Below are 25,139 nucleotides of genomic sequence, written 5' to 3' on the forward strand. Positions count from 1 at the left end.
GAGAGAGAGAGAGGCAGAGACACAGGCAGAGGGAGAAGCAGGCTCCATGCAGGGAGCCCGATGTGGGACTCGATCCCGAGGCCTCCAGGATCACGTCCCCAGCTGAAGGCAAGCGCTAAACCGCTGGGCCACCCAGGGATCCCCTCTTTCTGAACTTTTTAATTCATTTATGACACATATATTTACAGTCGAGTGAAATACATTTATCCATTTAAATTACTAATTTCCTGGACATATTTTTTAATTCAGAATTTCTGAAAAGTGAGAACATGAGCTCTTGTTCATTGATCTTGATCTTTATTGACTAAAATAGTTACTGAAATTTCCTCAGAACACTGGACTCTAAAGTCAAGAATATCTAAGGTTTCCATTTTGAAATCAGCTTCAGCAAAATCACATAAAGCAAAATAAGAATCAAATAATTTACAGATAAATTAGAATACACAATGGTGGTGCTTCTCCTAAAGGAGTCTGATATGGCAGGAATATCCTTCAAACCCCAGAAGATCAATAGGGGGTTAAAAAAAAAAAAAAAAGAAAAAAAAAAGAACTGACAAATAAGAACTAGATGAAAAACAGAAGTGATGGCCAACATAAATTTATTTTTATTCAGATTATGATTCTTCAAAGACTTTTGGTTAAGACGTGGTTTAAGCCATGCTTAAATAGAATACATACAAAATATGATTGTTTATATTTCTTTTGATTGAAAAGCGGAAAATTCCATGTTGCATTTCACCGTATTTACTAATTTTATGCTGATGTAAACCTAAATGCAAATAGCTTTGAAAGTGAATAAACTAACTTCCAAGTGACCAACCCTGCCCCCTTGTAGTATGAGCTCTGTGATGCCTTCTTTCAGCACGCACCCCTTTGCTGGCCTGTGGTTCCCACAATGATGGGGGCTACAACCCACTGCACTCAGTTTCAGAGTCCTCACTCCAGTGTGCATCTCGCTTCTCAGCCACGAGTTTGATGAATTGAGAGTGACTGGCATAAAGCTGGAGTTGATCACTGATGTCCACCCATTTAACCTTTCCAGCATCATCTCCAGCCTCCAGGGTAAGGTTATCCATTATCTCACCTGTTACCAAAGAAAAACATCACCAAAAAAAAGTAATTCATGTGTTTATTTCTTTTTCAACATAATTCTGTAGCTTCAAGTATTCTTACTAAAGCAATCTTAAGTCACCATTGTATTATGTGGCCCAGTGATTTAAAAACTAGAATGTTCCATAGTTCCAAATGCCCAAATGTTAACCAAGTTCCTAATTTTTTTAAGATTTTATTTATTTATTATTTATTTGAGATAGAGAGAGCACAAGTGTGGGGAAGGGCAGAGGGACAAGCAGACTCCATGCTGAGTGCTGAGCCCAATGCAGGGCTCGATCCCAAGACCCTGAGATCATGACCTAAGCTGAAGTCAGATGTCTGACTGAGCCATCCAAGCACACTTCCAAGTTCCTAAATTTTAAGTAGAGGCATCAATAAGGGAACTTTTCTCTTTAAAAAGAAAGAATATTAGCCTTAAAAACAAAAGTTCATATTAAATAAGTATGAAAACTTATGTCAAAATAAATTCTGGATGGATTAGAGATTTTTTATTTTTTTGGATTAGAGATTTAAATGTAAAAAAAAAAAAAAACAATTCTTGGTGACTCATTTTATACTTGTAAGGTAAGTAGACCTTTCTAAGCATGACACCAAACCAGAAAACTGAAAATATTCATAATTATATTTGCAAATAAATATACTAAAATAATTGTAATTATCAAAAAAATTAAAAATAATGCTCTCAATCACTGTGGGGAATGCAAACGAAATATTTCTGTAAGACAATTTGGCAAGGCTCAAGAGCTTTGAAAAAGCAAATGCTCTTTGATGAGCATTCCCTTCCACAAATATCAGAGTGCCTCTTATCTGGTCAGTCTAATAAACCTAAGTTTACCTGTTTCATCATGGTAGTTCACAGCTTCTGTCTCCATCCATGCATTATCAGTATTTCGAGGATCATCAACATATCCCTTATATATCTATTTTCAAAAGGAGACAGACAAAAAAAGTGTAGAGTGAAACAGGAATGGGTAGAGCAGATACATGTTAACCTTCATTAGAATCAGAAATGTAAATACTCTGTTGCAAAACAGTGTACATATACTTAACATTACTTAACTGTACATTAAAAATAGTTAAAATAGTAAAATATGTAGTTTTTATCACAATAAAGAAAAATACGCCAACCTCAAATTGTCAGGAGGCAAAAATGAAGCATTTATTTAGGATCAAAGAACTGCAATTCAGGGTACAAAGATTTAGGTAGCAATCCAGTGTCGCACTAGGTAGCAAAATCAGGGTTTTTTAAAGATAGAGAATGCTTCTATAAGTTGTTTACAGGGGCACCTGGGTGACTCAGTGGTTGAGCGTCTGCCTTTGGCTCAGGTCATGATCCCAGGGTCCTGGGACCAAGTCCCGCAACAGGGAGCCTGCTTCTTCCTCTGCCTATGTCTCTCCCTCTCTGTGTCTCTCATAAATAAAATTAAAAAAAAAAAAAAAGTTGTTTACAAAGATTTTTGACTAGCATTGGTACAGGAAACCGATCGTGGCTGAATATAATTGGTTGCTAAAGCTATCACTAAGCAAGATTGTTCTTTAGCAAGTTGCAGGTGTTTGTATAGGAGTCTTTGGAGTATTTGCGGTTTGGCCCAGTTTAAAAGTTCAGGGCTCCACCTGGTGAGGAAGTGTATAAGGCCCACCTTCTTAAGGGCCTCTTAGCTCCATTTTAAAACCCCTTGACCTAACTGACTCCATTATTTAACCTTTCATAAAAGAAATCTAAATATCATAGAACCTTTCATGTAGCATTCCATATGCTTATTATAAATTTCCCAAGAAAAAATATTCTCCAGAACCATTTGAATCCGCTTTAAAATTCATAAAACCCTGAGAGTACCCAGGTGGCTCAGTTGGATGAGTGTCCAACTCTTGATTTCAGCTAAGGTCATGATCTCTGGGAGCATGGGACCGAACCCCAGGTCAGGTCCCACCCACAATGTGGAGATTCTCTCTCTCCCTCTGCCCCTTCTCCTAGCCCTCCCTCCCCATCACATGAAAATAAAAAATTCACAAAACCCTCAACTCCACAGATTTTAATTTCATAATGTGGAAACAGACACATTTGGGCCATATGACTTTTTTAAAGGCTATTTTTCTGTTTTTTCTGTTTTAGTAATTCCTATAATTATAGTTTCAGACATACAAAGATTCTTTTATAGTAATATGTAAATATATCTAGTAAAGACTAATATTTAAACTATTAATACATGAAAAGATTTGGATCTAGCCATCCAGAAAGAAAAGGATCTAGCTTTAGAAAGAAAACAAAGCAAATGGAAGAAAATCCAGCAAAAAAAGAAAAAACTCTTTTTCCTTATCATCAGTACACATGTACCTTATAAGGTGATTTTTTTAAATCACAAAGGGCATATAGACAAAATAGACATAAGATTTAAATGGTTATCAACCAGAAAAACTCTGAATAACATAATTTAAAATATAAATGTTCTTGCAAAGAGCTAAATTCATGTAAATTTTTAAAAGGTTTTCAGATGGATGGGATCATATTAGCTCACAACTAGTCTAAAGAAAAACTCAGAGGAAAAAAAAATGTATTCTAACATAATTGACCTAAAGTTGGGCTATAAACTTTAAATAGAACTCTATTTACAGTGCAAATCTATGACAATTTAAGTTGTTTTTATGAATATATGTTTCAAATACACAAGTAATTCAGTTTATTTAGAGAATAATCTACCAGATTTCCAGGTGAACTTCTAAGTAATTTTCACTAATCCACGGGGCTCTATCCTTCACCATTTCTTACCACTAGGTGTTCCTGGCTGAAGAGTTTGTGCAACTGTTCCTCCAATTCTCTCTTTTCCGCACCAGATTTTTGTAAGGAGTTGAGAGCTTCCTCACCAAATTCTCTTTTAAGTGTAGCACTAATCTTCTCTCCTGGATCCACCATCCCCTAAGAGTCACATTTTTGTTTTAAGAGGAAAAAACAGAATAGGCTTTAATTCATGCAACAAATATTTACTGGTGATACAGCAGACATTTGTTGTTCTATCTGCTCATAATCATGTATCCTCATTCTCTTGTAGTATGTTCTTCTGTAAACCATTTGATTCTTGTAGAAGCAGCCAATCAGGGCATCTCATGTATTTGACCACAGTAATTGGTCCAAGGTTAGCCTATAGTAAACTGAGCCAATCAGACTCCTTTCCTGGGATCTTCTAAACTCCAGCTAAGGAAGACCTGGAGGCAAGAAAGAATACAGCAAGCTGACACTTTCCCATTGTTCATTCCAATCCATTTTTATCTTACAAAGGAAAAACCATTCTTGCAGATAGCAGTATAAAGAGTCATCCTCTTATCCAACTATCTCCATTTCACAATATGGCATAAAATATAAAAGCCTCTGTTGTTAAAAAATAAAAAAGATTTTTTTAAAAACCCCTCTGTTGCACAAATACCCATTTAAAAAAGCCACTTCAAATATACACTGACATGAATGCAACAAAAGTACACTATTCTTGATAATGTAGAAACTTTAAAAACTACACAGAATAGTACATAATAGAAGTTATCTTTCTATGTCTGAAGTTATCAGAATTCAACAAAACGATGCTAACAGTTTTACTTTGGACTTGGAGTAGAGGTTGAATTCTAAAATGGGATCCAACAATTTATGAATACCCACTTTATGTCAGGTGCTTTATATGCTATTGCTAGTAATTCTATGGAGTAGATACAATTATCTTTATTTTAGGGAGAAGGGTCTGAACTCCACAGACTCTGCTCAAGGTGGAAAGGCCAGGATACAAGCCTGTTTTTAACTCCAAGTCCACATTCTTTTCCAAGGGTTTTATAATTAGGCTCAAATTCTGACAACTTTGATGTATTATCTTCCACTTGCTATTGAGTCATCACAGCAATGAATGACAAAAAAATTACTAACTGAAGTGGGGAGGAATGGAGGATGAGTGGAGAAAAAAGAGCCACACACAAGAACCTTGCAGGAAATGAAGCAAGTAAGAAAAACTTAAAACATTATTTTAATTTGAATTCTTACCCCTGGGATTGCCCATTCTCCACAGTCTTTCCTTTTTATTGCCACAAACTGCAAGATGTTTTTCCCAGAAATGGGATGGGGGATTTTATTTCCACTTCTATCCCTTTTCCACCTGTAAACAGTAATATGAGATCATAACTGATTTAAAACAAGGACTAAGGATTTGACTCAAGCTTGAGACAAAGTTATAGATGTGTTTTTCTTTATAACAAGAATATGTATAAATTTACCTCAAATCAGCTAGCTTTACCAGAAAAGTTATTTTGTAATAGAAACATTCTATATTTAGCACTGTTACAAACTAAGTCAGATATTTACTTTCTATATAAGACACTGTTCTCTCTGTAATAAAAATTCAGAATATAAATAGCTTTTACTACTTAAAGTACTGTCTAAAAAAGTTTAAAAGCCTAACAGAATTTAGAGACAGGGGTGTAAACTTAAAAAAAAGTCTAAGGATTTTTTTTAAGAATCACAAATCATGTAGTGGCATCTCCCCTTTCCCTTCTCTACCCGGTCCAGGATCAAGCCCCATACTTTTATTTCCGAGCTCAGCACAGAGTCTGCTTGTCCCTCTCCCTCTGCCCCTCCCCACCCCCACTCTCTCAAATAAATAAAATCTTTAAAAAATATTTTAATAAATAAAAAAAGTATCAAAGGGTTGTTACTTTCAGAATGTACTTCTAACCATAGCCTCTTTCCCAGAAATGCTGATACATCTCCCCTTTCCCTTCTGTATCCCCACCACACCCACCCCCTACACCCAATTGTAAGGATTGTTCTAATACTATCTTGGGCAAAGATAAAGACTTTGAACTTCCAGTACTAAACCAAAAAAACAAAGCCTAAGATCTAATGACTGCTTTGCATTAGATTCAGTGAAATAAATGTGTTTAAATAGAAGTTTCCAAATTTCTTTATATAGTAGCTTTCAAATCTATCCTATAATTCCTGCCCTGAATGAGCTCACAGTCTAGCAGTGGAGGTAGACATGTAAGTGAATAAATTATAAAAGACAGTGACAGTTTGAGGACTATAGTAAATAGAAATGAAAGGATAATTGGGACAAGAAGACAGCATCTGTTTTTAAAGGATGCCAGACATAGGTATAAACATGGGCAAGAAACAAAGGTGTTTCTTATAATATGTTGAAGAAACTGAATGTATAGTATAGGTGGGGTCTGGCCCCATGGGTGTCAGAGGGAGAAAGAAGGGTGATGAGGCTGGAAGAGTAGGCAAAGAATTCATCAAAGTCAATTGCTTAGAGAGCCAGAGAATACTTTTAAGCACGGTAAAGCCATAAGCAACTGGTATTTTAGAAAGCTCACTCACTTTGACAAAAGTATGGAGGCTAGTTTGGAGGGAAGCAAGACTGAAGGCTAGAAAACTTTACCATGACCCATACAAGATGATGAGGACAGGACTGAAGGCAGAAGTGGTAAGAATCAGAGAGCATGGGTTTCACTTTTATTTCTTAAAAGCCACTTTTTTAAAAGATTTATTTATTTATTCATGAGAGGCCCAGATAGAGAGAGAGAGAGAGAGGCAGAGACATAAGCAGAGGGAGAAGCAGGCTCCACGCAGGGAACCTGATGTGGACTTGATCTCAGATTCTGGATCCCAGGATCATGCCCTGAGCCAAAGGCAGACACTCAACCGCTGAGCCACCCAGGAGTCCGTCCCTTAAAAGCCATTTAGATAGCACTTACTATGTACCTAACACTGTTTTAAGTCTTTAGCATACTTATCCATTTAAATCTCAAAGCAACCCTATAAGGTAGTTGCATTACTACCTTTATTTTACAGACATATGTGGAGAATGAGGCTCAGAGAAGTGGATTAAACTTTACCAAGAGTGCAGAGCTCATAGGGTATAAACCAGGATCTGAACCCAAGCAATCTGTTTCCAGAATCTATACTCTTAATCACTATACTATATACTTAAATCAAACAAGCACAATGTTTACACTAATTAGATAAAAGGAGGGGTAAGAAGGTGATGACTCCATTCACTCACAAACATTTACTAGCACCAATTCAAGGAGCTGATAAAACAAAGACCAGTACAGTCCCCTGCTGCACAGCCAGCCAACCAACCAGTCTTGGCTACAGCACAAGGAAGAGAAGCAAAACATAGAGAGAAATACTGCAGTTCAGCCGGGCAGGCAGGGCAGGACCAGCTGGATGATGAACACCTTGCCTATCGGGTTTACATTCTCAGATTTTATGCTGAAGGCACTCACTTAAGAATTTTTAAGCAGAGTTGTTTCTTGTTTTGTTCTTTATTAGTACCTAATACATTATTACCAAGTTTAAAAAAAAATTTCTTGATATAATGGAAATAATGTATCATTTTAATTAATGAACCTCATTAACACTACTTAAATGTCAATATTTCTATATACTATTGATATTTCCTCCCCACTTCTGATGGCCCACACCTTCCTGTCTCACCAAAACTAGAAACTGTTAACACCATTAACTTTTGATCTGATTTTATTCAAATATATTAACACTTCCCATCACATTTTCTCTTTAAAGGATCTAAAGAAATGTCAGATACTTGTATATGTAGAATCCCTAGGAGAGGCACCTGGGAATAGAAAAATGTAACACTTGCCCTGGAGAGAACAGATAAGAACCTTTGTGAAATTCTATACTATACAGCACTGTTCTGAATCATGAAGTACTTGAAAGAAAAGGGAATGGAATCTTTTTAAAAGCGACTAGTGACTCTTAGGATTACTCATTAGTGAAAAACTGATATAGAAGAGAAAAAAGCAAAGTATCTGGAGCCAAATACCCCTGATTCAAATTTCAGATCCTACAAGATTTAAGTGAGTCACTAAACCTCAGTGAAGCTTCATTTCAGATCTGTAAAATAGGTTAATACCTACCTCCATTGTTGCGAAACAAATAGAAAAACTAACCTCCATACTTCTCTCCATTTCCACTGCCGTTCATCTATTTCGAGGCACTCATGGGCTGATAGATAGATCCATGTCTGAGGTAGCCAAGAGCATCAACCTAATAGCACAATTGAAAGCTAGACTCTGCCACCTCTGGGCACTCTCAAAGCCTTGGACCACCTCAAAGCCTTCAGGGTCTCATTTGCACAAGCTCAGAATGTCTATCATTTCAAAACAATGCTACACCATCACCACATACACTCTCATATATTTGGTCCACCAGAGATAAAGATTAGCAAACTTTCAAGTCTCTAGCTTCCCTTTTCTTCTTCTTGGCCTCTTATTAGCATTCCTTCCTGAGGTTAGCCAGCCTCACCAAACTGGAAAGACACTGATACTGTCATTAATATTTTTTACTTATATTCATTAATAAAAATATATCAACTTTTCTCATTTCATTTAAACCATAAAATTTCTAAAGGAATTTGATACCAATAGGTAGGCTGGCAGGTAGATACATAGGTAGGTAGACAGGAGGGATATGGATTGTTAGGTGGGTGAGTAGGTATATGGGTAGATGGATGAAAGATAAAATTGGGGTGAAAGCTGAGTAAAGATCTCTTTTGACAGGAGAACTGAAAGGTCAAGTAGGAGAGTAAGATGGGACAAATATCGGTGCCTCTTCCAGTAACTTGAAAATATGGGAAATAAGCTGCTTCCCTAGACTTAAATTGTAAATCATATTTATATCTCAGATAAGAGAAAAACAAAGTCTCTTCAAAGAACAGAACGCCCTCAAAGTATCAAAACTAAAGAAGTAAAAATATTGAGGGTATTTGCATTATTTAAATGAAAGTGACAATTACATGTGAGGAGGGAGTTGATAAGTGAGGAAATCCTAAAAATAAAAAAATTAAAAAGATGACAGAATATTCCAGATACGTTGGAAAGATGATTCCTATAGATATGGTCAAGTACATCTAAACATTGGATTCAAAAAAAAATAAAAAATAAAAAATAAAAATAAAAATAAACATTGGATTCACCTACCCTCTTTATTCTGATTTATGCTCACAGGGACCTTCTGAATAATATTTGGCTTATCAGATGTGCCTTAGGAAGAGAATGCCTGTCTCCTGTTCTGAAACCTTCAGTGGCTGCAGTTCACACTCCCTAACTTTGGCATTTAATATTCTCCACATTTGCACAAAAATTAAATAAGTTTGATGATGCACTATTCTCCTACAAAAATCTGTTTCAACCAAGCTAGTCTTTTCGCTATCCCTCAGTACTCAGATATTACTACAAGCCTTTTTCTTAGGCTTCCTGCTGTCCCCATATCCAAGCTTCAAGTTCAGCTCAAGTCTACCTCCTTAATAATGCTTTTCTTGGGTGCTCCAGTTTACCATCATCATGACCCACATCTAATCTAAATGGTGGGGTGGGGGAGGGTGAATTGAAGTAGGCTTCACACCCAGTACAGAGCCCAGTACAGGGCTCAATCTCACAGCCCTAAGACCATGACCTGAGACAAAATCAAGAATTGGACATCTAACCAACTGAGCCACCCAGGTGCCCCTAATCTAATTTTCTAAAGCATCCTGTATCACCCATGTTACTTGACATGTTTTCTTTTTTTTTTTTAACCTTGACATGTTTTCTTATTTTATATTTTTCATCTTGCAAATTAAGCCACAGCTCTTCTGTGACAGGGATCTGAAACTTAGGATTCTTTAATTTTTTTATATCTTCCAAAGCACATACTCTATTCTGTGAACAAACAAATGTTCAGTAAATACCAGGTAAGCTAACTTTGTTCAGATAATGCCTAGCATACTCTTTTAACATAAAACTACAGCTTTACACTTATATATGATTTCACATAAAGTTCTTTTAAAAGACAGATTTCACAAGTACACCTATACACACACACACACACATATACAACCCCACATACTTACACATATATACATGTATATATATACACACAAACATATATGTGTGTATATAAACATATGGTTATAGTAGATATATCTCCAATCTCTGCTATGGAAATTTTTTTTTTTCATTCTTACCTGGTTATGATGGGATCTGCAGCATGATTTGGGCCCCATCGCCCCAAAAGCCCCCGACCAACCAGTCCTGTCCGTCCTGCAGGATTTCTGGGACAAAAAAAATGAAAAATCAATTGAATGTGTTCATCTTTTTTTTTTTTAAGATTTTTAAATTTATTTATTCATGAGAGACACAGAGAGAGAGGGGCAGAGACATAGACAAAGGGAGAAGCAGGCTCCTTGTGGGGAGCCCAATGTGGGACTCAATCCCCCAACCCAGGATCACATCCTGAGCCAAAGGCAGACACTCAACCACTGAGCCACCCAGGTGTCCCTGTGTTCATCTTTTTTAATCCAACTTAACCCTAAAAGAAGGCAGTAAATACTATAAGAGGGAAATAATATCTCATCCCAAATCCACTAATATTATCACATATCTGGCACTAAAATCACATTATTTCCTTAACACTGTTGTTTAACTTTTCTTTTGTGCATGTCTTAAGTTTTGGGCTTCATCTAGGAGGAAGATCTCATTTTCAAAGTTGTTCTCAATATGTGAATTTGTTTCAGTTTTCATCTATGCTCCTAAATTCAAGCCAAAACTTTACAGGACTCTTACAACAGGGCAGATGAATGGTCTGCACCTAAGCATCATCTGTCTCTACAACAGTGATGATTTATCATTCAAGATACCCACACTTACCTTCACTTTCTCACCATTCCCTTTTCTTATTCCCATCTCATACAACCCTTTCTGTTATTTTTTTTTTAAAGTAATACCTATATCCACTGTGGGACTCGGACTCACAACCCCTAAATCAAGAGTCACATGCTCTACCAACTGAGCCAGCCAGGCGCCCCTCCCTTCTCTGTTCATTTATTCAATGAATTATTTCTACCCTCAAGGCAGAGTTACCAAAAAAGTGCATTCAAATACTGTCTCTGCCACTCATTGTATACAAATTGCTTATATTCTCTCTTCTTATCTATAAATGGAACTACAATATCTGCCCACAGAGTTATTTTAATGATTTAATTAGATCACATGTATAAATTCTTTTGTACATTGTCTGGCACATACAAGCACTCAATAAATGTTAATTGGGTTTCTTAGCCTTTGAAGACCCATTATTGTAAGATATCCACCCCCAGTACCTACCTGGGTCTCCCATTTTCAATCTCATACAAACCATTCTGGCTCTTTCTCTGAACATGCCCATCCTTTTCATTGAACTTGGGAGAGAAGTTACTTTCACTGTAATGAGAGAATGCCAAAGCAAAATAAGAAATAATGGTCCAATATTACCAAAAGCTTACTAATATCAATCTGTTATTTATAATAAGGTATCCCTGAAACTTAATTATTTTTAAGAGTCAGTTTTCATTTATAAATCCATCTTACTCTTTTAAAACAGTTTCTTAAAGTGTTAACCAAAGCACCTTATAATACAAGGATGTATATTATAACCCCTCTGGGAAGGACTCTGCAGAAAATCTGTAGCTCCTCCCCACATGCTACAAAAAAAGTCTACATCACTATTAGCAAGGAGGAATTGTCTGTGGGCACAATATAGCAATTAGTGTGATCCCAAAAATAAGATCCTTTCTGATATCTTGATATTTTTACTGTCTCAAAGTAATTTTAATTTCCTCAAATGTACACTAGCTAATATTTTCATCAAAGTAAACCCACAAAACAGTGAATTTACCACAAAACTTCTTAATAACTATGATGTAGATCAAAATAGATATTATATGTTACAAATGTTCTAAGTCTTAATCTTGATGGGATAGAACTGTATAAATATAAAATCGTTCTGAGCTCTAGAAGCACAATTAAGAAATGTGTACTTTACTGCCTTTGCCATTCCTCAATAAAAGTATTTTCAAAGTAAATATGAATAAACTCTCTCCTCACCATTATGAAATCACTGATATAACTGTTGATAGTGAATAAGGAGTTGTATAGCATACAGAGTTCACAGTAAGTTCTGAAGTAAGTTTTGGTTCTTTTCAGTTTAACCTAATGAACTAATAACACTGGATCTATACAACTAGCAACACTTTTTACTTACCTGATTAAATAATCCCTTGGGAACCATTCATAATAAATTTTTCCATTAAATCAAACTTGTAAAACTGTTCTAAAACTATGGTAGCAGTTTAGCAGAGTGGTTAAGAGCATGAATTCTGGAGTCCGATTGAGTTCAAGTCCAACCTTCACCATCATCTACTAGCTCTGTAACCATATGTAAAGGGCAACCTTTCTGTGCTTCCATTTTTGCACGTGGGTTTTGTTTTTCTATAAAGTAGAAATAACAACCCTCTGTCTTCCAGAATAGTTGTAAGAAAATAATGCTTATAAAAAATTAAGTACAATACCTAGTTCACAGTACATTAAAAAACTCATCATATTCGTTAAAAGGAACATAAATATAAAACATGAGTCAATGTACTTCTATGAATTTAGTCAAAGGATTTTTGCTTGAGTATTTGTTTTCTTCCTTCTCCTTTATCTATCCCTTTTCTGTGTTTTTCACACTGTTCCAATTTTATCATCCTATTCTTAGTAATCTGAAAAAATTCTGAAAAATATATTTTTTTTTACTACTTCAAACACAAGTCTAGCTATGGTGGAAAATAACCACAAAAGATGTTCTACTGATGACCAAAATAGAATAAATGAAAATAGATACCACCACTTGCCATTCCATAAAACAACTCCACAGTAAAATAGATTTACTTTTTTGGAAGGATCATCATAAAACCTCTAAAAGAACAAGCAAACATGGATTCTCTAGTTTTAGCAAGAATTCAAGCAAATGTGGAAACTTAGTTATGACAAAGTCATAGATAAAAATGATTTTTCAGCTGTCAAAGTGATCATTTACAAAGACAACCATTCTCTTCACCATCTTACCCCTAGCTATCTGTTAATGCCAGAAATTATGCTCACCTGATCTGAGGATCTGCCCACCTAGGTCCTGCCAAGACAGAGACTGCAGTGTATTCCACAGGATTATAGTCTTGCCATTCAACAAACCAGCCTACTTTCTCATTAGGAACCTGGCTGCGTTGGACTTTTGAACCTGGATAAGGAGATGTCCGAGCCTTGTTGTGGGAATTCTGTTTGGCACCATTAGAGTTAGACATGATGTTCGAGTTAAGATGAAACCCACAGAATGAAAATGTGTTTCTGAAAAGAAAAAAAGAAAAAAAAGACAAATGTTCTACATAAATACCAAAAGAAATTAAAAATAACCTAATTCAAAGACCCAAAAACATACTTTTCAATTTCAAAGTATAAAAGTCTAACATCTATGAGAAAATTATTTTCAAATATGAAAAACTTTAAAATATTGCCGAATCTTATTAATTGGAACCTACTCCCTGAATTTCTTTTAGTTGAGAAAAAGGGACAGATGTTTACTTTTGTTAGCACGAAAGTGGGGGAAGTTATGAAAATTCAACTATAAAAACAAATGTAAAGGAAGACTTTTTAAAAAATGGGCTATAATCTAACACACATGTAAAATGTATGACAAAAATGGAACAAAAGAACAAAAAAATGGAAATATCTGTTGTAAGGTTCTTACATTGTATAAGAAATAACACAATACTACCAAAAGTCTGACTATGATAAATATACTAATTCTAAACTGATGGCACACTTCCCCGGCTCTCATAATATCAATTTGCCCTTGTGACAAATGATTAATTGTCACAAGGGCAAACACCAACTTGCTAGGTTGGTGAAATAAGTCCACATCTGTATCATTCACTGAGAAGTACACAGTGATCATTTCTGAGGTATTACTCATAAGTATGACCAGAATTGAAAACATAAGGAAATATAGAATACAACCTGGTCAAGGGATAGCTTGCAAAATAAAGGTGTGTACTCTTTCAATTGGTAACATGAAAGACAGAGGAACTCTTTTGGATAGATGCAGACTAAAGAGACATGAAAACTAAACACAATCAATGATGTTGGATTGGTTCCTGAACCAAAAAGAAAAAAATTTTTCCACAGGACAAGTGGTGAAATTTGAATGGGGTTATACAAATAATTTTAAAAGTTGATGCAAAACCTACTTACTACTCACAGAGAAACGCTTTGGAGACTATGGCTTTGTTGGTGAATTCTATGAAATACTCAAAGAATTAACACCAATGTTCCTCAAACTCTTCAAAAAAAATTGAAAGAATATATCCAAATGTGTTCTATGAGGCCGGCATTATTACCCCAATACCAAAGCTAGACAAAGACACTACTAAAAAACCATAGATCACTACCCCTTATACATATTGATACAAAAATCCTCAACAAAATAGTAGCAAACAGAATTCAACAGCACATTAAAGGATTATACACCATAACCAAGTGAGATTTATTGGAATGCAAGGATTGGAATACCAAAATCAATCAACACAATACACATAAACAGAATGAAAGAAAAAAACAGATGATCATCCCAATTAATACAGAAAAATCTGTCATAATCCAACACCTTTCACAATAAAAAACATTCAACAAACTAGGAATAGAAGAAGAAAACTACCTCAATATATTAAAAGTCATATATTAAAGCTCACTTTTTGGTATGACAGTGAAAGACTGAAAACTATCACAAACAAGGAACCCCAACCAGTCCCTTGAAAACAATCTTGAAAAAGAAAAAGTTGGAGATGTCATAACTTCCTAATTTCAAAACTTACTATAGTAATCCTAATGGTAAAATACTGGCATAATTTCAAAACTAAGCTATAGTAATCATAACAGAATAATACTGGTAGGAAGACAGACATATAGACCAGTGGGATAGAATAGAGAGCCCACACACAAACCCTCACTCACATAGGTGGTCAAATGATTTTCAACAAGTGTGACAAAACTATTCAACAGGAAAGGATTGTCTTTTCAACAAATAAGGCTGGGAAAATTAGATATCCACATGCAAATGAAGATGATCCCTTACTTTTTTTTAAAGATTTATTTAGTTATTTATTTATTTATTTATTTATTTATTTATTTATTTATTATTATTTATTTATGATAGACATAGAGAGAGAGGCAGAGACACAGGCAGAGGGAGAAGCAGGCTCCATGCAGGAACCCGACGTGGGACTTGATCCCGGGACTCCAGGACCGTGCCCTGGGGCAAAGGCAGGTGCTAAACCCCTGCGCCACCCAGGGATCCCTTACTCTTTATAGCATATGCAAACACTAATGCAAAATGGATCAAAACCCAAACATAAGACCTAAAACTATAAAACTCTTGGAAAAAAAACATACAGGGAAAATTTCATGATGCTGAACTTGACAATGACTTCTTGGATGTAACCAAAAGCACAAGCGACAAAGAAAAACCAATAAATTGGACTACATCAAAATTTAAAACTTCTGAGCATCAATAAGCAGTCACTGGTTTTAGATGAACCCCACTTCACCCAGGGTGCAAGCATTATAAAAAAGAAGAGTAACTGGTGCGCCTGGGTAGCTCAGTCGGTTAAGTGTTGGACTCTTGATTTCAGCTTAGGTCATGATCTCAGGGTCCTGGGATGGAGCCCCTCCTCAGGCTCCATGCTCAGCAGGGACTCTGCTTGAAGATTACTCTTTCTCCTTCTCCCTCTGCCCCTCCCCTGACTTGCATACACTCTCTCTAAAATAAATAAATCTTTAAAAAAATAACGGGCAAGCAATTTTACATTGTTCTAGTGGCATCTTTAAAAAAGCACATTCATGGGAGGGAGGCAAGATGGCAGAATAGGGATCCTCGTTTCATCTGGTTCCCCAAATTTAGCTAGATTAACTAGCAAACTATCCTGAACACCTGTGTTCAGGATGAATTCAACCTGAGATGTAAAGAAAGAACAGCTGGAACGCTACAAACAGAAAAATGACGCTTCTTACAAGGTAGGAGTGCAGAGAAGACAAACAGGATATTTAGAAGATAAATGTCAGGGGGAGGGAGCTTTTTAAGGGCTGTAAGAAAGTGATATAGCCCTGGGGTGCAAAATTGGGACCTTTAGAAATCTGCTCCTTTGAGACTTGCCTGCCTGAAAAGTGCTCAGTGGTGAAGCAAGGCAGAATTGCAGGAGGGACAGTGGGGTCCCTGCAATCTTCCTGGAGGCACAGAAAGAACAGGAGTGCCTAAGCCAGCAAAGTTCCCAAGCATTGGAGCATTGGAGCATGTTTAAATTAGCAAGCCCAGAAGGCTCTGCTTGTTGTGCCACAAACCATGGACCAGAGCAGGAATGGGTGATGCTCTCCTTACTGGGTCCCTACAAAGGAGTGGAGAGTCCAAGCAGGTGTGCATTCAACCCAGATGAACCCTATCTGTGCCAGGGCCCTGCAAACAGCCAGAAGCAAGGCAACCCTCCGCTTCCACTGGGAGGGATGGAGCAGGTGCATGCACAACCAGGGAAAACCTCTCCCAGCCAGAGCCCTGCAAATGGCACCAATCATTGTCTCCCTCGCCTGCCCCAGGGGAGGATCTGAACCAGGAGACAGTAAGAGTCTGCAGTTTGGCACATGCCAGGATCTCTCGGCTCCAGAGCTAGAGATCTGGACACAGCCATTTTTTTTTTTCCTTTCGCCCTCAAAAGAGGTGTAAAAGCCTCTAGGGAACAAAGACCTCACAGGACAAATTGTTTACACTCAGCCTTGCCACCTGGCAAGGGGTGGAGCATCTCCTCCCAGGCACAGACACCTGAAAATCAGCACAGCAGGCCCCTCCCACAGAAGACCAGCTGAAAGAACAGGGGAATAGCAAGTGTACTGACCAAGCAGCACAGGAAAGCTCCAGAACTGAAGCAAAATAGTATAAAGAACTCAAGGTTTTGTTGTTTTTTTTGTTTTTTTTTTTTATGATTCATTTATCTATCTTTCAAGTTAAAATTTTCCAATATTCTTTCTTTTTTACTGTCTCAAGTAGTTTAATGTTTTATCAACTCTTCATTTTAAAGTTTTTTTTTCCTTTTTTAACTTTCATATTTTACAATGACATGTTATAGATACATTCCTCATTTTTGGTTTCCTTTCGCCATATTCAATTTTATTTTTGTATATATGTAAGTTTTGCTTTTTTTAAAAAATAATTTTGGAATTTGTGCCTTCTAACATACACACCAAAATACACTCAGAACTAAGTGGATCACCCTTTGATCCACTTTATGAGATTGTATTCTCTCCCCTGCATAATTTTCCCTCCCCCTTTTCCTTTCTTTTTGTTGTTGTTGTCTCTGTAAGTTTTGCTTCTTTTATAATTTTGGAACTTAGTACTTTCTAACATACAGACCAAAATACACTCAGAACTAAGTGGATCACCCTTTGATCCACTCTATGAGATTGTATTCTCTCCCCTGCACAATTTTCCCTCCCCCTTTTCCTTTCTTTTTGTTGTTGTTGTCTCTGTAAGTTTTGCTTCTTTTATAATTTTGGAACTTAGTACTTTCTAACATACAGACCAAAATACACTCAGACCAAGTAGATCACCATTTTGGTCCACTCTGTGAGATTATATTTTTTGTTTGTTTTTCTTTTTCTTTGTCTTTTTTCTTTTATTTTCTGGTCCCTGACCTCTTTGGGATTGTCTAGTGTGTATTTTGCTTGGGTCGTGGTTGGTATTTTTGACTCTGCTCACTCATACAGCCATTCTGCACTGAACAAAATGACTAAAAGGAAGAATTCACCACAAAAGAAAGAACCAGGGGTAATACTCTCTGCCATTGATCTAATGGATATATATTTAAGTAAAATATCAAGAGACAGAATTCAGGATACAATTATAGAGTTACTAGGTGGATGTGAAAAAAATCATAAAAGTCACTAGAGAATCTCAGTACAGAAATGAGATCAGGCTGAAATTAAAAATACTCTGAGATGCAGTCTAAACTGGATGGTCTAACAGCCTAGGTAAATGAGGCAGACGAGAAAGTAAATGACATAGAAGACAAGTTGATGGAAAGGAAGGAAGCTGAGGAAAAGAGAGAACTAAGAGCCCATGAGGAGAGGCTCCAAGAATTAAGTGATAATTTGTAAAAGAATAACATCCATATTATTGGGATTCCAGAGGGCGTGGAGAGAGAGAGAAGACCAGAAAGCATGTTTGAACAAATCATAGCTGGGAACTTCCCTAATCTGGGGAAAGAAATAGGCATACATATCCAAGACAGAGAGAAGACCCCTCCCAAAATCAACAAAAACCAATCAACACCTCATCATATAATAGTGAAGCTTGCAAATTTCAGAGAGAAGGAGAAAATCTTGAAAGCAGCTTGAGAAAAGAGATTCCTAACATTAAGGAGAAAAATATTAGATGACCAGCAGACCTACCTACAGAGACCTGGCAGGCCAGAAAGGGCCGTCATGATACATTCAGGGTACTAAATGAGAAAAACATGCAGTCAAGGATACTTTATCCAGCAAGGCTGTCATTCAGATTGGAAAGAAAGATAATAAAGAGCTTCTAGGATAGGCAAAAACCGAAAGAATATTAAGGGAGAATAGTCCCTGCAAGAAATATTAAGGGAGAGCCTGTAAGTGAAGAGGGAGCCCAAAGAAACAGAGACAATCTGCAGAAATAGGGACTGTACAGGTAATACAATGGCACTAAATTCATATCTTTCAATTGTTACTCTGAATTTGAATGGGCTAAATGCTCCAGGCAAAAGACTCAGGGTATCACACTGGATAAAAAAGCAAGACCCATCTATATGCTGTCTACAAGAGATTCATTTTAGACCTAAAAACACCTTCATACTGAAAATGAGGGGGCGGAGAACCATTTATCATGCAAATGGACTTCAAAAGAAAGGTGGGGTAGCCATCCTCATATCAGGTAAATTAGATTTTAAACCAAAGACTGTAGTAAGAAATGAAGAGGGAAACTATATCATAGTTAACAGGTCTATCCAACAAGAGGACCTAACAATTATAAATATTTATGCCCCTAATGTGGGACCAGCCAATTATATCAACCAATTAATAACCAAAGGAAAGAAACACATAGATAATAATACATTAAGGATAGGAGACTCCAACGTTCCACTCTCAGCAAAGAACAGATCTTCTAAACAGAAGATCAACAAAGAAATAAGGGTTTTGAATGACACACTGGACTAGATGGGACTTCACGGAAATATACAGAACACGCCATCCTAATGCAACAGAATACACATTCTTCTCAACTGCACATGAACTTTCTTCAGAAACAACCACATACTGGGTCACAAATCAGGTCTCAATCGATACCAAAAGACTGGGATTAGTCCCTGCATATTTTCAGACCACAATGCTCTGAAACCAGAATTCATTCACAGGACAAACTCGGGAAGGAACTCAAATACTTGGAGGTTAAAGAGCATCCTACTAAAAAATGAATGGGTAAACCAGGAAATTAGAGAAGAATTAAAAAGGCTCATACAAACTAACAAAAAAGAAAGCACAATTGTTCAAAATCTTTGAAATACAGCAATGGCAGTCCTAAGAGGCAAGTACATTTCAATACAAGCCTCTGTCAAAAAAATTAGAAAAATCTCACATATACAAGCTAACCTCATACCTAAAGGAGCTGAAGAAAAAAACAGCAAATAAAGCCTAACACAAGCAGGAGACAAGAAATAATAAAGATTTGAGCAGAATTCAATGAAACAGAAATCAGAAGAACAGTAGAACAAATCAACAAAAGTAGGAGCTGGTTCTTTGAAAGAATTAGTAAGATAAATAAACCCCTAACCAGACTAATTAAAAAGAAAAAAGGGTGGGGGGGGGGGGGACAGCCCAGGTGGCTCAGCAGTTTAGCGCCCAGGGCGTGATCCTGGAGACCTGAGATCGAGTCCCACATCGGGCTCCCTGCATGGAGCCTGCTTCTCCCTCTGCCTGTGTCTCTGCCTTTCTCTCTCTCTCTCTCTCTCTCTCTCTAATAAATAAATAAAATCTTAAAAAAAAAAGAAAAAACCTCAAATTAATAAAATCATGAATGAAAGAGGAGAAATCACAACCAACACCAAGGAAATACAAACAATTTTAGGAACATATTATGAGCAACTATATGCCAACAAATTAGGCAATCTGAAGAAATGGATGATTCCTAGAAACTTATAAATTACTAAAACTGAAACAGAAAACATGAACAGACCAATAACCAATAAGGATATGGAAGCAGTCATCAAAAACCTTCCAAGCAACAAGAGCCCAGGGCCAGATGGCTTTCCAGGGGAATTCTATCAAACCTTAACTAAAGAAGAAATAACACCTATTCTACTGAAGCTATTTCAAAAGATAGAAATGGAAAGAAAACTTCCAAACTCATTCTATGACACCAGCATTACCTTGATCCCAAAACCAGACAGAGACCCCATCAAAAAGGAGAATTATAGACCAATATCCCTGATGAACACGGATATCAAAATATTCACTAAAATACTAGCCAACAAGATCCAACAGTACAGTTAAAGGATTATTCACCATGACCAAGTGGGATTTATTCCTGGGAGGCAAGGGTGGTTCAACATACATAAATTAATCATGATAGATCACATTAAAAGAAAAGACAAGAATCATATAATCCTCTCAATTGATGCAGAGAAAACATTTGACAAAATACAGCATCCACTCCTGATTAAAATTCTTCAAAGTATAGTGCTAGAAGGAACATACCTCAATATCATAAAAGCCATCTACAAAAAGCCTACAACAAATATCATTCTCAGGAACACTACAGGGATGCTCACTCTCACCACTATTGTTCAACGTAGTACTAGAAGTCCTAGCCTCAGCAATTAGACAACAAAAAGAAATAAAAGCACTCAAATTGTCAAAGAAAAAAATCAAACTCTCACTCTTCACAGATGACATGATATTGTAAATGAAGAACCAAAGGACTCCACCCCAGCAATTCAGCAATGTGGCAGGATACAAAATCAATGCACAGAAATAACTTGCATTTCTGTATACTAACAGTGAGACTGAAGAAAGAGAAATTAAGTAATCAATCCCATTTACAATTGCACCAAAAACCATAAGATATCTGGGAATAAACCTAACCAAAGAGGCAAAGGTCCTATATTCTAAAAACTACAGAACACTTATGAAAGAAATTGAGGAAGAGATAAAAAGACGGGAAAACACTCCATGCTCATGGATTGGAAGAATAAATATTGTGAAAATGTCTATCCTACCCAGAACAATCTACACATACAATGCAATCCCTATCAAAATACCATGGACTTTTTTCAAAGAGTTGGAACAAATAATCCTAAGATTCATATGGAACCAGAAAAGACCCCAAAATAGCCAGAGGAATGTTGAAAAGGAAAACCAAAGCTGGGGGCATCACAAAGCCTGACTTCAAGTTGTATTACAAAGCTGTGATTGAGACAGGATGGCACTGGCACAAAAACAGACACACACAGATCAATGGAACAGAACAGAGAACCCAAAAATGGACCCCCCCACCCCAACTCTATGGTCAACTAATCTTCGACAAAGCAGGAAAATAATAAAATGTGTTGGGAAAATTGGACAGCCACGTGCAGAACGAAACTGGACCATTCTCTTACACCATACACAAAGATAAACTCTAAATGATTCAAAGATCTAACTGTGAGACAGGATTCCATCAAAATCCTAGAGAACACAGGCAGTAACCTTTTTGAACTTGGCCACAGCAACTTCCTGCAAGACATATCCACGAAGGCAGGGGAAACAAAAGCAATAATGAGCTATTGAGACTTCATCAAGATAAAAAGCTTCTTGCAAAGGAAACAGTCAACCTATAAGATGGGAGAAGATGTTTGCAAATGACGTATCAGATAAAGGGCTGATATCCAAGATCTCTAAAGAACTTATCAAATTCAACACCCAAAAAGCAAACAATTCAGTTAAGAAATGGGCAGAAGACATAAACAGATATTTTTCCAAAGAACTACACATGGCCAACAAGCACATCAGAAAATGTTCCGTTATCACTTGTCATCAGGGAAATACAAATCAAAACACAGTGAGATACTACTTTACACTGGTGAGAATACCTAAAATTAACAAGACAGGAAACAACAAAGGTTGGCGAGGATGTGGAGAAAGGGGAACCCTCTTACACTGTTAGTGGGAATGCAAGCTGGTGCACTACTAGTTATTTACCCCAAAGATACAGATGTAGTGATCTAAAGGGGCACCTGCATCCCTATGTTCATAGCAGCAGTGTCTACAATAGCCAAACTGTGGAAGGAGCCCAGATGTCCTGGACTGGATAACGATGTATACACACACACATACACACACACAATGGAATATTACTCAGCCTTCAGAAAGGATGAATATTCACCATTTACACTGACATGAATGGAACTAGAGGGTATTATGCTAAGTGAAAAAGTCAATCAGACAAAGACAACTATCATATGGTTTCACTCATATGTGGCATATAAGAAATAGTGAAAGGGACCACAAGGGAAGAGGGAAGGACTGAGTGGGGAAAACTTATAAGGGAAGACAATCCATGAGACTTCTGCCTCTAGCGATCAAACAAAGGAGAGCAGAAGTGGAGGTGGATGGGGGATAGGGTAACCGGGTGATGGGCATTAAGGAGGGCAAGTACATGATGTGACGAGCACTGGATGTTATACTATATGTTGGCAAGTTGAATTTAAATTTAAAAAAAAAAAAAAAAAAACAGGATCGAGTCCCACGTCGGGTTCCTTGCATGGAGCCTGCTTCTCCCTCTGCCTGTGTCTCTGCCTCTCTGAGTCTCTCATGAATAAATAGATAAAATCTTTAAAAAATAAATTAAAAAAAATGTTAATAGCATTCATGACTTCCAAAGAACATTGTTTTTTTGTTTTGTTTTGTTTTGTTTTTAACTTGGAATATTTTTTAATTTTTAAAAATTTTACTTTAATTGTAATTTGGTTGACATGCAAAGTTACATTTTAAAAAGCATAGATGTTTATTCTGTCCCTCCCCAAATCCCACTGAAAAGAGATACAAAAGGCCAACAAAATCCACAGCAGGAGAGAGAACAGGTCACCACCAGTGATTAAGAGATTGTAACTAATTTCAGGTAGAAAGTAGATGGACTCCTACTGACCTACAAACCAAAATACAACAAATTATATTTGAGAATATGCACAAAAGGGTGGGTGACAGATTCCATTCCTACAAGAGGAGGTCTGAGAGGTTTCAAGCTTGAGATAAGTGGGCCCAAATGTCCTAAGTGGGCAGTGGGGCAATAACCATGGAAATCAGCCATTCTCCTTCTCCAAACAAAATGTTGGCATTAGTTAGGTTTCCCCCTGGGATAAAGCCAAACTAGAACCTCTGTTTTGAATTCTGGTATTAGAGAATACAGCAGCAATTTAGGCTTAATATCACCATAGTTCATAGTAGGGAATAAAGCTAAAGCAGCTATGCTCAGCAGGGAATTTGCTCCACTAGTTCCCAGCCTGTCCTACTGGCTTCCTGCTCACACACACTCAACTGAAACCTTCCAGTCTACGTACGTGACATGATGCCAATGTTCTGAAATCAGCCCTCCCATTTTGAGAAAACAATGTCTTTTACCTACATGAATCGAAATATAAATGGATAACCGGTGTCCACCGGATGTTTGAGAAGAGAAGGAAAAAGGACTGAAAAGTAATAGAACCACTGACCCACAACAGGTAAGTCACAAAACAGAAGATAATTTACTTTAATTATCATTCTTACAGATTCAAGAGTTTTTACATCCATCAAACTAAAAAAGGCGGCTATCCAGAGCAATTAGAGGGAGAAAAAGTTCTTGTCAAAATTTACAATTCAATAAGAGATCCGATGATGCACCGGGACTGAAGTCTGCTTTAGCAACCTGGAAGATAAATTTAAGTGAAATATGTAAGAGCGTTGTACAAAAAAGACAAATGAAATGGAAAATGAGAGAAAAGGAGAAGTTCAACCTAGAAGGTCCAACAGCTACCGTAAGAGGTCCGGGGGGAGGGGGAGGGGGAGGGGGAGGGGGGGAGGACAAGACAGGGCAAAAACGGGGCGGGGAGGGGTGGGGGGGGGAGGAGGGAACAAAAGAAAATTTCCTTTTGCCTCAAGTAAACACGACATGTCCACACCACATCCAAACAAGTGCTACTGAAAACTCTCGCAGGACAGCAATACTGGGGACTTCTGGAGGATGGCAAATTTCAGTAGCAGAGACCAAGAAAGATCGCTACCACCAATCCTCCTCAAAAGGCAGATGAAACACCGTGGAGCCTTTTTTTTTTTTTTTTTTAATAAATTTATGATAGACAGAGAGAGAGAGAGAGAGAGGCAGAGACACAGGCAGAGGGAGAAGCAGGCTCCACGCAGGGAGCCCGATGCGGGACTCGATCCCGCGTCTCCCAGGACCACGCCCCGGGCCGAAGGCGGGCGCCAAACCGCTGCGCCACCCGGGCATCCCCCCGGGGGACCTTTTTTGAAAACGTGAACGTCGCCCTGAAAACCCGGGACGCCGGCAAAGCCTACGGCCCCCGCGGACTCAACACTGGCTCCACCCACACCCGAGAACTCGGGAGTAGGCAGCCCTAGAAGAGGAAATACCTGCACGCCGGAGCGCTGCCACAGCCCGAGGGCCTGACCGCCACAGAGGCCAAGGCCACAGAGAGAGACGCTGCGGCCAAAGTCTTGCCCAGGAAGCGTTCGGCCATCAGCGGCCCCCGCGCGGCTCCGCGGGGCGAGGTCAGGCTCAGCGGCGGCCCCAGCCTCGGCCGCGGGACAGCCCCGGGGATCGAGCCGGCGCTAGGACCGCGCCGCTCTCCCGTTCCGGGGAAGGACTAGCTACGTCCTTGACAGAAACACACACGACCTGGAGCTCTCCCAACACAATCCCTCGCTTCCACCACTGACACGAAGGCAACCAGATCCGCGAGCGGCGCGAACACTCCCGGCGCCCGCCGCCGCGGAACCGGGCCCCGCGCCCGGCGCCTTCCAACGCCCCGGCTCCGCGCTTTACAGCCGCGCCGTAAACCAAAAACAGCGCCGGCTTTGCGGCGCTCAGCTTTTACGACCTCCCC

The 25,139-nt window shown here is 38.0% G+C and overlaps 1 protein-coding gene across 1 annotated transcript; it reads right to left on the minus strand.

Moving 5' to 3' along the window:
* Positions 1–280: 280 nt before the first annotated feature.
* Positions 281–25,083, minus strand: NUDT9 (nudix hydrolase 9). Its single transcript, XM_038582187.1, has 8 exons — positions 24,667–25,083; positions 13,051–13,290; positions 11,254–11,349; positions 10,116–10,202; positions 5,132–5,243; positions 3,881–4,027; positions 1,949–2,033; positions 281–1,084 (listed from the first exon to the last, which is right to left on the minus strand). Exons 1-8 carry the CDS (start codon positions 24,771–24,773, stop codon positions 906–908), a joined length of 1,053 nt encoding a protein of 350 aa, XP_038438115.1. The 5' UTR covers positions 24,774–25,083; the 3' UTR covers positions 281–905.
* Positions 25,084–25,139: the final 56 nt, after the last annotated feature.

This window comes from Canis lupus, chromosome 32 (assembly GCF_011100685.1).
Source record: "Canis lupus familiaris isolate Mischka breed German Shepherd chromosome 32, alternate assembly UU_Cfam_GSD_1.0, whole genome shotgun sequence".
In the NCBI taxonomy this organism is placed as follows: Eukaryota; Metazoa; Chordata; class Mammalia; order Carnivora; family Canidae; genus Canis; species Canis lupus.

What these genes read in the sequence shown, in the direction of transcription:
- NUDT9 (XM_038582187.1), bottom strand. Translation starts at nt 24,773, where the DNA reads ATGGCCGAACGCTTCCTGGGCAAGACTTTGGCCGCAGCGTCTCTCTCT. An exon ending in GAGAATGGGCAATCCCAGGG is followed by an intron (nt 4,028 to 5,131) that starts GTAAGAATTCAA and finishes TGTGACTCTTAG; the next exon opens with GGGATGGTGGATCCAGGAGA. An exon ending in TCAGCCAGGAACACCTAGTG is followed by an intron (nt 2,034 to 3,880) that starts GTAAGAAATGGT and finishes TTTTGAAAATAG; the next exon opens with ATATATAAGGGATATGTTGA.